Source organism: Monomorium pharaonis, chromosome 1 (genome assembly GCF_013373865.1).
Source record: "Monomorium pharaonis isolate MP-MQ-018 chromosome 1, ASM1337386v2, whole genome shotgun sequence".
Classification (NCBI taxonomy): Eukaryota; Metazoa; Arthropoda; class Insecta; order Hymenoptera; family Formicidae; genus Monomorium; species Monomorium pharaonis.
In genome coordinates this window covers 30924310-30939180 of record NC_050467.1, presented here as the reverse complement: position 1 = coordinate 30939180, position 14871 = coordinate 30924310, and the positions used below count along the sequence as shown (strand labels likewise).

General features: G+C 38.8%; 1 protein-coding gene across 1 annotated transcript; it reads right to left on the bottom strand.

The window, feature by feature from the left end:
• Window positions 1-9263: 9263 nt before the first annotated feature.
• LOC118646896 (histone-lysine N-methyltransferase, H3 lysine-79 specific-like) lies at window positions 9264-10133 on the bottom strand. The gene has a single exon (XM_036290804.1). The coding sequence runs from the start codon at window positions 10131-10133 to the stop codon at window positions 9264-9266; it is 870 nt and encodes a 289-aa protein (XP_036146697.1).
• Window positions 10134-14871: the final 4738 nt, after the last annotated feature.

The following is a 14871-nucleotide window of genomic DNA, read 5'->3' as shown; positions in this document are numbered from 1 at the left end:
GAAAAACGATATGTGGAAACAGTTTACGTTCAACGGCAATTACAAATGGATTGATATGTTACCGCGTCTCGTGTCTACTTACAATACCCGAAAGCATCGAACAATTGGCATGCGACCCGTTGACGTAACACCCGCAATAGCTGAAAGACTCTTGGCTACAGTATACAACGCTATAAAGATTGCCGGTCCGGCAAAATTTAAAGTGGGTGACTCTGTACGCGTAAGCAAGTACAAAACTGTCTTTGAAAAGGGTTATACACCAAATTGGACGACTGAGGTGTTTAAAATCATTAAAGTCCAGCATACCAATCCCGTAACCTATCTACTCGAGGATTATCGCGGAAAATCTATATCTGGAGCGTTCTACGAGTACGAATTACATCGCACGACTCATCCGGATGTATTTCTTGTGGAAAAAATATTACGCAGGAAGGGTGACGAGGTCTACGTAAAGTGGTTGGGATTCGATGGATCACACAATTCATGGATACACAAAGACAATATTATTTAATTCATACAGAATAATAAACATTTATTTATTATAAACATACAAAAGTATAATGTATAAAATATACAAATAAATTTTTATAATATATAACAAAGAGTATCTTTATTTTCCCTCCATCATCCTTAATACATAATACATATAAAAATTAATTAATTAATCTTATTTCGTACAAGTTTTAGATACATAAAATAATATATGCATACAATATGAAACGCAGAAATATGAAATACAAAAATATGTTAAAATGTATAATATATATACAGTACAAAAAATTAAAACTATAAAATACATATAAAATATATACAATTATAAAATACGTATTTAATACAATATATTACAAAGGTATCCGCCAATGCCCCCACGGTAAAGTCTCGGTCGAATTCGGTACGATATATCGTTTGTTATCGTATGGGCTCAGGGCAATTTTCTTTTCGGATACTGTATATACTTCGTGCAAGTTGGATCTTATGCACGACTGGCGACGTGTTAGTTCAATCTCTTCGCGAAGACAGCGCGTGTAATCGTCGAACGTTATAGTTCGCGCGACGACGCTGCTTTTGATACCTTTAGCCTTTTTGGTGTCTTTCTTCCCATCCACCCTCAATGCATACATTTTTGCCCTGAGTCCAACAAACTCGATCATTATCGCACCGTTGTTCTCATCCTTCATCAGACCGGGCACTTTTTTATTTTCAAGAGGCATACCGTACGCATTACCGATCGGATAATCGCTGGTATCGAATCTTGTAATATCACGTTTCATATTTTCATAAATATTCTCACACTCGACATGATATATGAGACTGTCGGTGTCGGTATACATTACTTTGCATTTGTCGCGATACAGTGGTAGCATGTACTCGTGGTGAAACTCATACAAACAGATTTTAGAAATGTCAAGTATACACATTCCTACGTAGATCGGCTTGTTGAATTTCACCTCGAGATTACGCAGTTCGATAGCGATTAGGTTCTCTGAAAATACGCTTCTACTGTGAAAATTAGGTTTTGCGATCATTGCCTCCGCGCCGTACCGTCCGTCCCATTTCGTTAACAGTTTTACGTCAACGTGATTGCGCACATTCTCCATAGTTTTCCCGAATACCGCATTATTCATAAGTTTATATAAATTTTTTTCAAAATCATTTTTTGCAAGGGTTCGGAATTGTGTGTTTAATTCAATATACTTGCGGAGCCATGGAGATTGTGCGAATTTTAACACGCGGTGTATTTGTGTTACGCGGAGACCATGACGCATGCACTGTTGCAAGTTGCGATAATGAATGATGTAACGCTTCTTATCGCAAACAGTTGCAAGCAATTTCTCTTCTCGCGTACCGGGCGGCTTGTCGCGCGTCTGACAGAACGGTAGATCGGCGTGCGCGTCGTGAAGATTTTGAGGATACTCGAGATCAACCTCGAGAATGTAACCAGTTGGTAAATCCGGAGCGATTGCGTTCACGTTAAAATTTAAGATATCTTCAACCCATTGAAATTTAGCGTAAGGCAAAGGTTGGCACATTGCCCATCCGTATAAATTATTGACGTCAAAGTACATCAGGTACGATGACGGTTTAGATGAGTCATACGACTGCATGTACTTATTATTCGCTTGTGCATATCTACCTGAACATTGACTTAAACCTCCACGTATACCGCGCTCAATGAACAATATCATGTCAATGTCTGTGAGTAGTTCAAATGTAATTTTAGTATATTTTAGCATAGCGTCCCACGTATATCCGGGGAGTGTATAATAATGTGCAGGATCGAGACCATAACTTTGAATACATGTGTCACGAAAATTTTCAAAAATGTCAGCTAATAACAAAACATCTGTTTTTAAATATAAGTCACTGTATTCACCTAGCGTTTGAATAGAGAATCGCTTCCAGACATTCTCAGCGTGTGCGTAATCGCTCTCGGACACCGTATCACCGATCAGGCTACTGTAAAATGATTCGCGCGGCGGTAAACACGTGTCCTGCAACTTGTCCGCGCAATCCACATATTCATAAGGAAATACGCCCTTCCGCGTTAATAAACTAAATTCTTCGTTAGATAAATTTAAAAATTCTGACCGTACAATTTTTAATTTATCAGTATTAAGATATGACGCTAATTTATCGAGACTAGTGTTAAGAAATCTGAATGAATCTATGAATCTTAACTGGATATGTTTTCGCGAATCTTCTTCGGTGGTATCTTCAACGGTTTTGGTAAAAGAAATGTACTTTTCTTTTGTGATTGGTAGTAAACTAACTCCACCTTCAAACGCGTTTGCTATTTCCTTTATTATAAAGTGTGAATCATAACCTGATAAATTATGGAAAACTATTGGAATGAAAAACGAATTTTTATAATTTAAATTGCAAGTTGAATGTGCAGGACCACGATATTTACCGGTTAAATGGCAATGATCGCGCACTCGTGTATCATCCGGCGCGAACAAATTATTACAAATATGGCAATGTGTCGCGTTACGGTATGCCTCCCACTGTTCTTTTGACAATGGAATCATGGGAACATTGGCGGATAAACGCGTCTTAACATTATGTGATAATTCTTCTAACTGTTTTGTAAACCACGTGACGCAATCAGGATCGCGACGAAATCTATACACGGATAACGTATCGTCAAATGAGCATTGCACGTAATATCCAATGCTAAATACCTGATGGTGTTGGTATTTGTATGTTGTTGATTCTTGCTCCATGTTAGATTGCGTCTTCTGCAGCACACACTCCAAATCGGCATATACGATGAAGGGTAGCCGCTCCTTGTTCGTCGGGTTACGGAACTTCAGCCACTTGTCTTTTTCACTTGGTAATAAAATGGCGCAGTCATTCATCCGATTACAGTCTTTGCTATGGATATTCAACTTTTCCTCAGAATAAAAGTAATGTAAACATCTGTGAATAATAAAAGAAAAAAATTTAATTTACTATTATTTATTTAAAAAAATTTTATAAATATGTTTATAAAGAATTATTACTTACCGATCACAAATGTATTTTTTGTGTTCCTTTTTACTCAATTGTGATCCCACGAGCCGAGAGAGATTTTTTATCCATGTGAAATGGCCTATGTTATCGTTGTGCGGTTCTTGCATGTATAATAAGTTTACATGTTGCTCCTTCTTGTCATCGGAAAGTCGCAGGGGGACAAATCTTTCCTCTTCGACGCCGTACACATTAATGGAAATGTTGTTATTGAGTCGCTCGAATTTTTTAATGTCTTTTAGCGCGACTGGAAAATCAATATCTCCGAAATTTAAAATTGCTGAATAATGTGGGTACGATGACACTCTATCACTATGCCTTTCTGCAGGATGTAAAGCGGCGACCACTGACCACGCGAAGCATGCATTGTCTTTTGATTGCACGTTCACTACCGCTTTTTTTAGCATAATAGGTCGTGGTAATGTGAAACGACATCCCGCACGCATAGGATTGTACTTATTTATATTAATTGTTAAATTTAAAATACGTGATAACGCCCACCCGCTATCGCGTTCTTGAAATTCTTCCAGCAAAGCTAATGTAGGCTCGATAACGTATAGCTCGTACCATTCGTTCAAATTAGATAATTGAAAAAGTGCATAATTCTTTGTATTTACACTCTTGTTAGCATGTTTATCCCCCGCAACAAATTCACCATTAAACGCAGTGTACACTTTTACACTACCGTGTCTTTCTAAAGCATCCCGCACTTGCTCAAGCACAATGTCTTTGGCATCTTCAAGAAACTGTCGAGGTTCGATGTGACGCACGTTAATCACTGCACCGGTTAAGATACGGCTCTCAAATGCCGTGTCTATTTCGCGCCACTCAAGTCTCGCGTTATTACTATCGTTACTAGTGCTAGCGTAATTGCCACCAACGTGCATGAAACGTCTTTCCAGTCGCACCTTTTCACCCGCGAGTCGAGCGATTCTCGCTACCAAAGATTGCCTCAGTCCAATGGCAAGTCGAGGACGTTTGGCACGATTAAGTTCTTCGAGTTGTTCGATGCACTCGTCGCACCACTGCAACCACTCGAAACACTCCCCCAAGGTAGCGACTCCATTTGCTCGTTCTAAAAGGTCGCGTTCCACACGATCAAAATTTTCCATTTTTACGGAAAAACTGAATCGTTCATTGAAGTTAGAAAAGCTGACTGCACAGACTTTCGGGTAAATAGACTTGAAAACGTCTAAGGGATGCTCTAAGAGTTTTACCTATATATACTTATTTGTAAAGTCACGTGACTTTTGAAAAGAATTTCGAAAAAGAGAAAGCTAAGATTTATTATGTTACTATAGGTTCAATTGTATCAAAGAAATTTTTCAGGTATAATATTAAACGCAGACTACAGTATCCGCATGTTATTTTATTTTATTTATTTATTTATTTAAAAACTTAAAGTTTTTATGTTTGTAAAATCTAGCAGCCTGATATCGGCGCTTGCTAGCAGCCAAGATAAGGGCGCTGCTTATACGATTAGTGTAGTGGGAGAGAGATAGAGAGCAAACTCTAACTGGAGTGGAATATACGTAATATAATTTTTATTATTTAATTATTTATAATTTAAATTAGAATACATATGCATATGTAATCTAACTCAAATTATAAATAATCAAATAAAAATTCCATTACATATATGAAATAATAATAAAGTCTCTTTACCTGAGCGGCGGTGGTGGTGATGAGCACAAAGGACTTTCGAAAACATGTTGAGACAAGTTTCTCATTTGTTAGAAAAACAATAAACAAAAGAGTTTTGAAATTTATGATAGGGTAATTTGTTAAAAAGAAACAATAAACAAAAGAAAAAAGAAAGTTTAAAATTTATGACAGGGTAATTTGTTACAAAGAAACAATAAACAAAGAAAAAAGAAAAGAAAGTTCAAAATTAATGACAGGGTAATTTGTTACAGAGAAACAATAAAAAAGAAAAAAGAAAAAAAAGTTCAAAATTTATGACAGGGTAATTTGATAAAAAGAAACAATAAACAAAGAAAGTTCAAAATTTATGATAGGATAATTTGTTACAGAGAAACAATAAACAAAAGAAAAAAGAAAGTTTGAAATTTATGATAGAGACATTTGTTAAAAGAAACAATAAACAAAAGAAAAAAGAAAGTTTGAAATTTATGATAGAGACATTTGTTAAAAAGAAAAAAGAAAATTGAAATTTATGTGACAGGTCAATTGTTATACAGAACAATAAGAACAAAAGAAATTTGAAATTTATGTGACATGTTAACCCCACCCCTCCTGATAAATTATTTATTAAATGAATTTTATTGAATCCCCTTGGGGTTTACAATCTCAACATACTTATTCTATCTTATACTAACTTATTTCTATCTTAAATCTAATTCCTGGTTGCTTTGGCAGCCGCTGCTGCCTCCACAACCTATCCTACGCACACACACACACCGCCTATCTGTGGACTTCCGTTTCCTCTGCCTTCCTTCAATTAATTATCGATTTTTCCACTCTTCATACTATCTTCGCCTCTCTCTATCCCCTCCCTCTCTCTCATCAAATCCCTAAACCAACTCTCTCCCTCTCCATCTGCCCCTAAAATTCTTCCTACCACCTCCTGCCAACTGTCTCTGCCTAAACTCCAATCTCTACACTCCTCCCATACATGCTCCCATGTCTCTACGCCACCTCCACATAATCTGCATCTTTTCTTCTCCTCTTCCTCCCAATATTTATTGCCTCTCATCTCGTTACCTAATCTACACCTTATAATTCTCCTCCACCTGCTCTCTCCCCACCCTTTTTTCAAGTATCCTGGTACGCCCTCTTCCTTTACCATTTTATACCACCTATTATAATCCGAACCTACAATTCTCTCCCATCTTTCCTCTCTCTGCATTCTTCTCTCCTTACTAAATATCGCTTCTACTCTATCCTCCTCTCTTTCCTCGCCTAACTCTTCCAAACTCCCTCCCCTGTCCTCCCAAAAACTTCTTCTTTCCCCTTCCCAACCACTCCCTACTTTTTTGTCCTACACCTCTCCTTTATCTCTTCTAAACACCTCCTTGCCAACTCGCTACCTCCGCCCTCTTCTAACCTCCTTTCATATTTCCACGCCCTTCTTCCCGCTTTCCCTCTCAATTTATCCCTTTGTATCTTCTCTCTTACCATATAACCCGGCGTGTGCCCATCCAAGCCTAACATCCATCTCAGATACCTCTCCTCTAGCTTCTCTAAACCGTCTCTCTCCTTCCAACCCCAAATTTCCACTCCGTATCCCATAACCGTCCATACCAACCTGTCAAATAGCCACACCCTCCTTCCCCAATCTCCCCCGTACCTTCTCTTCCCAATCCCCCAAACCTGACCCATCACTGCCGCCGCCCTTCTCACCCTATCTTTTATCTGCGCTTCTTGCCCCCCATTTTTTTGAAACACATACCCTAGATAGCAAAATTCTTTCACCTCCTCTATCCTATTTCCTTTCCACCACCAATTTCTTCTACTCTCCCTACCTCCTCCCTTTCTAAACCTCACTATTTTCGACTTCTCTGCATTTAAAACTAAGTTCTTTTCATCCAAGTATCTTTCTAGCCTTTCCAACATACTTCTCATCTGATCCTCGTCTTCCGCTATTAACACCAAGTCGTCTGCATATGCTAACGTACACACCTTCACATCTCCCACCTTCACTCCTCCCCACTTGACCCTCCCCATTACCTCTTCTAAGTCTGAAATCAATAGATTAAACAACAACGGACTCAGTGGACAACCCTGTCTTACCCCCCTCCCCGTCCAAAACTCTTCCCCCGTCTCCTCCCCTACCCTAACTCTACTCTTCGTTTCTCTCAATAAGCCTTCTACTCTCTCTATTAAACCTTCTCTAATCCCCCTCTCCCTCATCGTCTTTATCAAGATCCCTCTATCTACCGAATCAAATGCTGCCTTCAAATCTACAAATAATGCTACTAGTTTTCCTCCTTTTTTGTCCACACTTCTATTTACTACGTAGTTCAATACAAAAATATTATCTATTGTCCCTCTTTTATTCCTAAAGCCTGCCTGATTTTCTGGGATTATTCCCTTCTCTTCAATCTCCTCATTTAACCTCTCTGCTAAAATTTTTGCGTATACCTTATAAAGCGTGGGCATTAACGTTATTCCCCTATACTCCTTCACCTGCTTTCCCTCTCCCTTTTTAACAATCGGTACTACTACACCTTCTTTCCAATTCTCCGGCCATTCCTCTCCCCTCCATACCCTATTCAAAAAACCCCCTATCCACTCCTCTAACCTTCTTCCTCCCCACTTCCATACTTCATTCGGAATGCCATCTAATCCTCCCGCCTTTCCTACTTTTAGTTTACTCACCACCTTTCTTACCTCCTCCTTGCTTATGCCCTGTTCCTCCTCTCTCCTACCATCATCTCTATCCTTTCTCTCCTCTCCTCTAACCACTCTTGTCTCTACTCCACCTAACAAACACATAAAGTACTCTTTCCACTCCTCCATTCTTATTCCTTCGTTGACCCTCCTTTTCTTTCTCCTATCCTTATTTACTATCTCCCATACTTCACTCTCATTTCTGGCCTCTTCTGCTTTTTTCTCCCACTTCCTGTTCTCTTCCTCTTTCTTCCTCTCACAAAGAACTTTGTATTCTCTTTTCAGCCCTATATATTTATTCCTATCCTCTAGTCCTTTTCTCCACCTCCTTAATTCCCTCCTCACCTGACTTTTCATTCCTTCACATTCTTTGTCCCACCAGCCTCTTTCTACCTTCTTGCTTTTCCCTCTCTCTCTCTCCGTCTTCCCCATTGCCTCCTTAATTCTACTCCTCATCCTATCCCACTCCTCATTTACCTCCTGTTCATCCTCTTCCTCTATCTCTCCCTCCAAAACTCTCCTAAACAATTCCCTTCCCTCTTCATCCCAGACTCCCCTTATCTCCCTGCCCCTCCTCCTTGCAATTACCTCTCTCCCCTCACTCCTCAACTCTGCCACTACTGGAAAATGATCCGACTCTACCTTATCTAATACCCTCATCTTTTCTATTCTATCTTTTGTCTCTCTATCTACCAAAATATAGTCTATCACAGTGCTTCCTCTAGCTCCTACATACGTATACTCTCCTTCCTCATCTCCTGCCATCCTTCCATTTAACATTTCCCATCCACATTCACCTATCAGTTCTATTAGCTTCCTTCCTTCCTTATCTACCTTACTATCTTTGGACATTCTCCTTGCCTGCTCTTCCCCCTCTTCACCATCCGAATCCTCCCCCCAACCTCCCCCCTCTCTACCGGTTCTCGCGTTGAAATCGCCCCCAATAATCACCCTCGCTTCTCCATCCTTTGATTCCATCATCCGTCTCAGTAACTGCATAGCTCCTTCCCTACCTTCCTCCTTTATATACACCCCTACAATCCTCCAACTTTCCTTTCCAATCTTAATTCCCACCGACAATAACCCTTCTCCTAATTCAACTATTTTACTTCCCCTATCACTTAGCTCTTTTCTTATTCCTACCACCATTCCCCCCATCGCTCTTCCTTTTCTATTTCTCCTACTAGCCTTCTGTACTCCCCACTCATAACCCTTTGGTACCCTGTGTCTTATCCTTTCCCAACCCCTTGTGTCCGCCCATGTCTCTGATAAAAACATTACATCCCATTCCTTTAAATTATCCCAAAAATCTTTATCTTTATTCCCCAGCCCTGCCACGTTCCAGAAGGCTATTTTCAAGACTCTCTCATCTCTCGACTCCTCCTCTCTTGACTTACCCTTCACAATCTTCCTACATTCCCTTCCCCCCCTTCTTCTATCCTCAATTCTCCTTTCTCATTCCTCAAGACCTCCTCTTCTTCATCCCACTTCCACCAATAATCCCCTATCCTAATCCTCCCATATCCTAACCATACCCTATTTCCCCTTTCCTCTTCTACTTTTGCTATTTTTTCTAACCTCCATCTCATCTTCCTCTCCTTCCAAGTCCAATCTTCCAAAATTCTTTCTTCCCTACCTTTCAGCGTCTTCTTCTTACTCCACACCTCTTTCCTCTGTTCTTCACTCTCTAACTTCACCCATATCATCTCTCTCCCTTTTTTGCTCCCCTCCCCTATTCTCCTAACTCCCTTCACGGTCACCTCTGCTCCTATCTCCCTGAACACCTTCTCCACCGCCTCTTTCCTATTCCCTTCCTTGACCTCTACACCTTTAATTAATAGGTTCTTCCTTCTGTCCTCCCTTTCCTTCATCTCTAACCTCCTCTCTATCTCTCTCACCTTTTTTCCCACTGCGTTATCCCCTCCTACTTCTATTTTCTCTATCTTTCTCTTTAACTCTTCCTGCGCCACCACTAACTCTTTTCTTTCTCTTTCCCATCTATATTCTCTCTCCTTGAAATCATTAATTTCTTTTTTCAACGCATTTATCTCCTCTCTCATCTTTCTCCCCTGCTCCTCCATAATCTCCTTCAATTCTTCCTTCATCTCTAATTTAACTATCTTTAAGCTACTAACAATCTCCTCTTTCCAATCTCTTAATTTCCTATCCCATTCTTCTCCATCCTCTCCCGCCGGTGATCTAGCTAATCTCTTGCTACCTCTCATGCTATCAACCGAAGTGCAACTGTCGCTTCTGGCTCTATCCGTCATTTTTGTCGCGTCTACTGAACCCGCCTTAACTCTATATTACCTCCCTACTCTGTCACTATGCGGCGCTCCTGCTCCCCCACTCTCACGTACGCACGTCTTCTCTCTACCTGCTCCCTGCTTTAACTCTGTTATTCCCCGCGACACCTAATTAATACTTAAAATCACTCTATTCCTCTCTTTCTCCACTCACCTATCCACCCACACACTCTCTATCGCTCTCTTTCACTCCCACCCGCCTATCCTACCTCTCCTACTCTTTCTAACACCTCTTATTACACTCAATTCACAGCCTGCAACTACACATGTCTAACTTACTCTGGCCCGGAAACGGAAGTCCTCCTGATAAATTATTTGATAACCCTTCTTTCGCCATAGATTAATTAATCCCCTCGATTAATTTCCCCGATTAATACTCCCCCTCTATTAATTACCCTCTCCTCCTCGATTAATTACCCTCTCCCTACAATTAAATACCCTCCCCTCTATTATTTATCCTCTCCCCTACAATTAAATACCCTCTCCCCTCAATTAATTACCCTCTCCCCTACAATTAAATACTCTCTTCCCTACAATTAAATACCCTCTCCCCTCAATTAATTACCCTCCCCTCTATTATTTATCCTCTCCCCTACAATTAAATCCCCTCTCCCCCTCAATTAATTACCCTCCCCTCGATTAATTACCCTCCCCTCCCCTCCCCTTATCCCCACTCCAACTTGGGTCAGAACCGCCCTAGCTCTACTACTGAAGATCAAACGCATTATGCAAAAATTAATTAATGCTATGTCAAAATTATTCATCAGAATTATAATGAACAATCCTGTCAGCGTGAACACAGAGAACAACATTATGCAATTGTACAAAAAATTACAATGGATGATGCATTTGTAATATTTATAACACGGCTGATATCAATTTTTTTTCAAAAATGTCACAATACGCACAACTTTATAGCTATATAGATAAATCGCTGTCATTCATGATATGATCGCTTTGTGAGAGTAAAAAATAAATATTAAGTGATATATCTGTAAATCGTACGATTAATAATTTCTTATAAGAAAAGTCTCGTAAATCCGATGAGAAGTGCGCGTTCGTAGTCGAATATATGCTTTAACGTTAGCAGGCGAGTCCGTGGCGAGTTTCACGGTGATAATGTGACAGTTCGATATTAATGATGTAATGTGCGCGAAGTTAGTGGCGAGTCAGTTTTTATTTAGTTTCCAAACGCATATTACATTGCGAAGGGAGATAGTAGTAGAACGCACTATGCGTTGTACAAAGAGATAAGTATATTACATAAAATTTTCATTTTTTTTAATGGAGAAGAAATAAGAAAGAAAAGAAAGGAAGAAGGAAGAAATAAAGAAGAATATCAGTTAACAACAGAGAATAACATTGTTCATAATGTGTTTATATGATGTATTTATTTTTATATGTATGTGTATACATATCTAATAAAATTATCTTTTTGAAAAAAGGTAAAAAAAGGCGCCAAATGCTTGTGTATGCTCCTAAGAGAAAACCTATTATATTAGATGAATTGTCTTATTGTCCTACTGTTTTATTGTTTTATTGTGTTTCCTACAAAAATAATGATATAAAGTAAATGCGCCAACTATAAGAATATTTATACAAAATTTATTTATTGTAACTTTTTATTAAAATATTTAATAATAAACGGGCTTAATGATCAAATAATTTGAATGATTAAAATCAACTAACAGAATTAAAGTGAAGCAAAAACTTAATGTGCCCGAATCGTTAAAAATGAACTATTAATGTTATACAATAAAATTATTGTATGGAAATTATTTGTACAAATAAAATAATGAAGAAATGATAACTCACCAAAAATTTTACAAAGATAAAGAAATATATCAACAAACACATAAACGCATTTAAAAATAAGACAATAAGACAATAAAACAATTAAAAATAAGACAATAAAAAACAATTTATCTAATATAATAGTTTTTTCTTAGGGGCGCATATACACTTGATGCTTTGTTTTACTTTTCTTTTAAATCTTTTCTTGAATTAAAATGATAAATATGTGGGTGGGGATAAATACCGGAGGTGGGGAAGTTGAGAAGGTGATAACAATCTTTCTCTTTCTATTTGAATATCTTGTCTATTTCTCACGTCAGCACGTTCTAAAATTTCTCTTAATATTTGACGTCGTCTTCGTTGCTCAAGGTTGCCAAAAGCTCTTCTTGACATTTCTACAATTAATGTAACAAAACTCTATCTTATGCTTCATCTATTTGATCGTAAATTTGATCGTAGTGGTCATAAAGTGACATTTATATTGTTTTTATTTATAATAATTATTATTATTATATACGTACTCCGATTTCTTGTACTGTTATTTTAGCAGTGACAAGTCTTTCTCGTTCACATATGTAAAATTGCGGATCGCGCCTAGCGCGATTTCTGTTGTGCCCGACGCGCGATATCCAATGGGCGTACAGAGATGAGCGGAAAGATGGCCGCTCATTGAACATCGAGCGTCATCGCGTGCGCTGGTCTGCCGGAGTCATAACATGTACGACGCTTCGTGATCGTCACGTGTTGGACGCGAGACTCCGGAGTCTGGTCTGCCGCTAGGCAGCGTGAGAGAAGAGAAGCAGTGCCGTTCGCGCGTGTTGCGTCGTCGGAGGATCCTTGTTGCCATCGCCATCGCCATCGCCGTCGTCGTCGGTAGCGATCGTCACGCGTGAAAAGTATATTTTAAGACGGACGCTCGCTCCTCGCCGATTGCGCGATCACGGATAGTGGTTCGTGGATACAAGTTAATCTTAACGCCGGCGCACGCAAGACGAACGGAGCGGCCGAACGTGCCGACGCACGCGTGTATCAGCACACGCCACACGATAACGACCTAAAACTAGGGTTGCCAGACGTCCGGCTTTAGCCGGACATGTTTTACAGTTGAGTCCGGCTAAAATTATACTTGTCCGGCCTGTCCGGATTTGTTAGGCTTTTGTCTAACAAATTTGCACATAATAAAAATATAGCACTTTTTCTTACAAAACAAACGAAAAGCAAGCGACTAAGGCAAGCGACAATCAAATTGCGCCGCGCCAGTCCCGCCACTCGCCATCGCCTCCTTTCCTCGCTCCGCTCAGTCCTGTCCAGACCAGTCAAGTCACGTACACAGCGCAAGCAGTGCACCGTGCAACGTGTTGTTATCATTGTGCACTTATGAACGCTCTTTACATTTATTAAATAAACGGTGGACACATTTGATAAGCTGATTAATAATTTTAGTTTCATCTAATAATATATAATAGGTACGAATTCATTTTATTAGTAAAGTGTAATTACATTTTCAGCGAAGTTATATTTTTTACGATCCACGAATTATTTTTAACTTATATTTCTAAAATTTTTAGCTTTAAACCATTCTTACAGACAATTAATTGCTTCCAGATCTCACAATGTCGAAAAGAAAATGTATATTTTCAGACAGTTTAAAACAACAATACAAAATGCTTAAACCGGGGAAGGAATCGTGGGAAGCAAAATGCGAGGTGTGTAATTTAGTCATTTTCATAGCTAATAAGGGAAAAGCTGATTTAATTAAGCATTTACAAACTGAAAAACATAAGAAAAAGATCCAAGACATAGCTTCAACATCGAAAATGGATAGTTTTCTACAAACTAATGTGAACAAGAGCCATTATCGTAGTGTTCAAGCTGCAGAGGCTACTTTAGTGTATCATACCATCCGACACGATCAGTCTTTTAATTCATTAGATTGTACAATTCCACTTTGTAAGTGTATCTACTCGGATTCACAAGTTGCCAAAGATGTGTCCTGTGGCCGCACAAAAGCCGAAGCCATTTAAAAAAATGTTTTAGGCCCTTATGTTCTTCAAAATGTTCTAAATGATGTGTCGAAAATTAGATACATAAGCGCAGCAACAGATGCCAGCAATCATGGTGTTATAAAAATGTTTCCTTTGTTAATTCAATTTTAACCCCGAAAAGAGAGGAATCCAAGTTCATTTACTGAGCATAAAGGCACTACCTAATGAGACTTCGGATACAATATCGACTTACGTCCACAATATTTTAACTGAGAAAAATTTGTTAAACAAATTGATTGCTTTTGCGGCTGATAATACAGCTACAAATTTTGGAAGTAAAGATCGAACTAGTGTCAACAACGTCTACAGTAAATTAAAATCAATTACCAAAAATGACAATATTATCGGAGTTGGTTGTATTGCGCACATTTTCAGCAATTCAGTACATCATGCTATAGATTCGATGCCCATCTCGTTAGAAAGTATAGTGATGCAACTCCACAATCACTTTGCCACCTTTACAGTACGAACAGAGGCTCTGAAAGATGTATGTGACCAATTAGAAGTTCATTTTAAACAAATGCTCTACCATTCAAAGACAAGATGGCTGTCACTTTATCCCGCCATAGAAAGAATTCTACAAATGTTTGAACCATTAAAGGCCTACTTTTTGTCTTTAACAAGTGCACCTAGAACATTGCAAATGTTTTTTGAAGACGAACTAAACGAATGCTATTTATGGATTTCGCACTCATTCCTGTCTATATACCAAAGCAGAATAAAACACATTGAAAAAAAGGATATTTCTGTAAATGAAGTAATGGAACAATGCTCACAAATAGTGAAAAACCTAAATAAAAGGTTAGAACAAAAATTTTGCCCATTAAAAGTTCTCGGTACTTTACGCAAATTGGAAGAGATCC

What these genes read in the sequence shown, in the direction of transcription:
- LOC118646896 (XM_036290804.1), bottom strand. Translation starts at nt 10,133, where the DNA reads ATGACGGATAGAGCCAGAAGCGACAGTTGCACTTCGGTTGATAGCATG.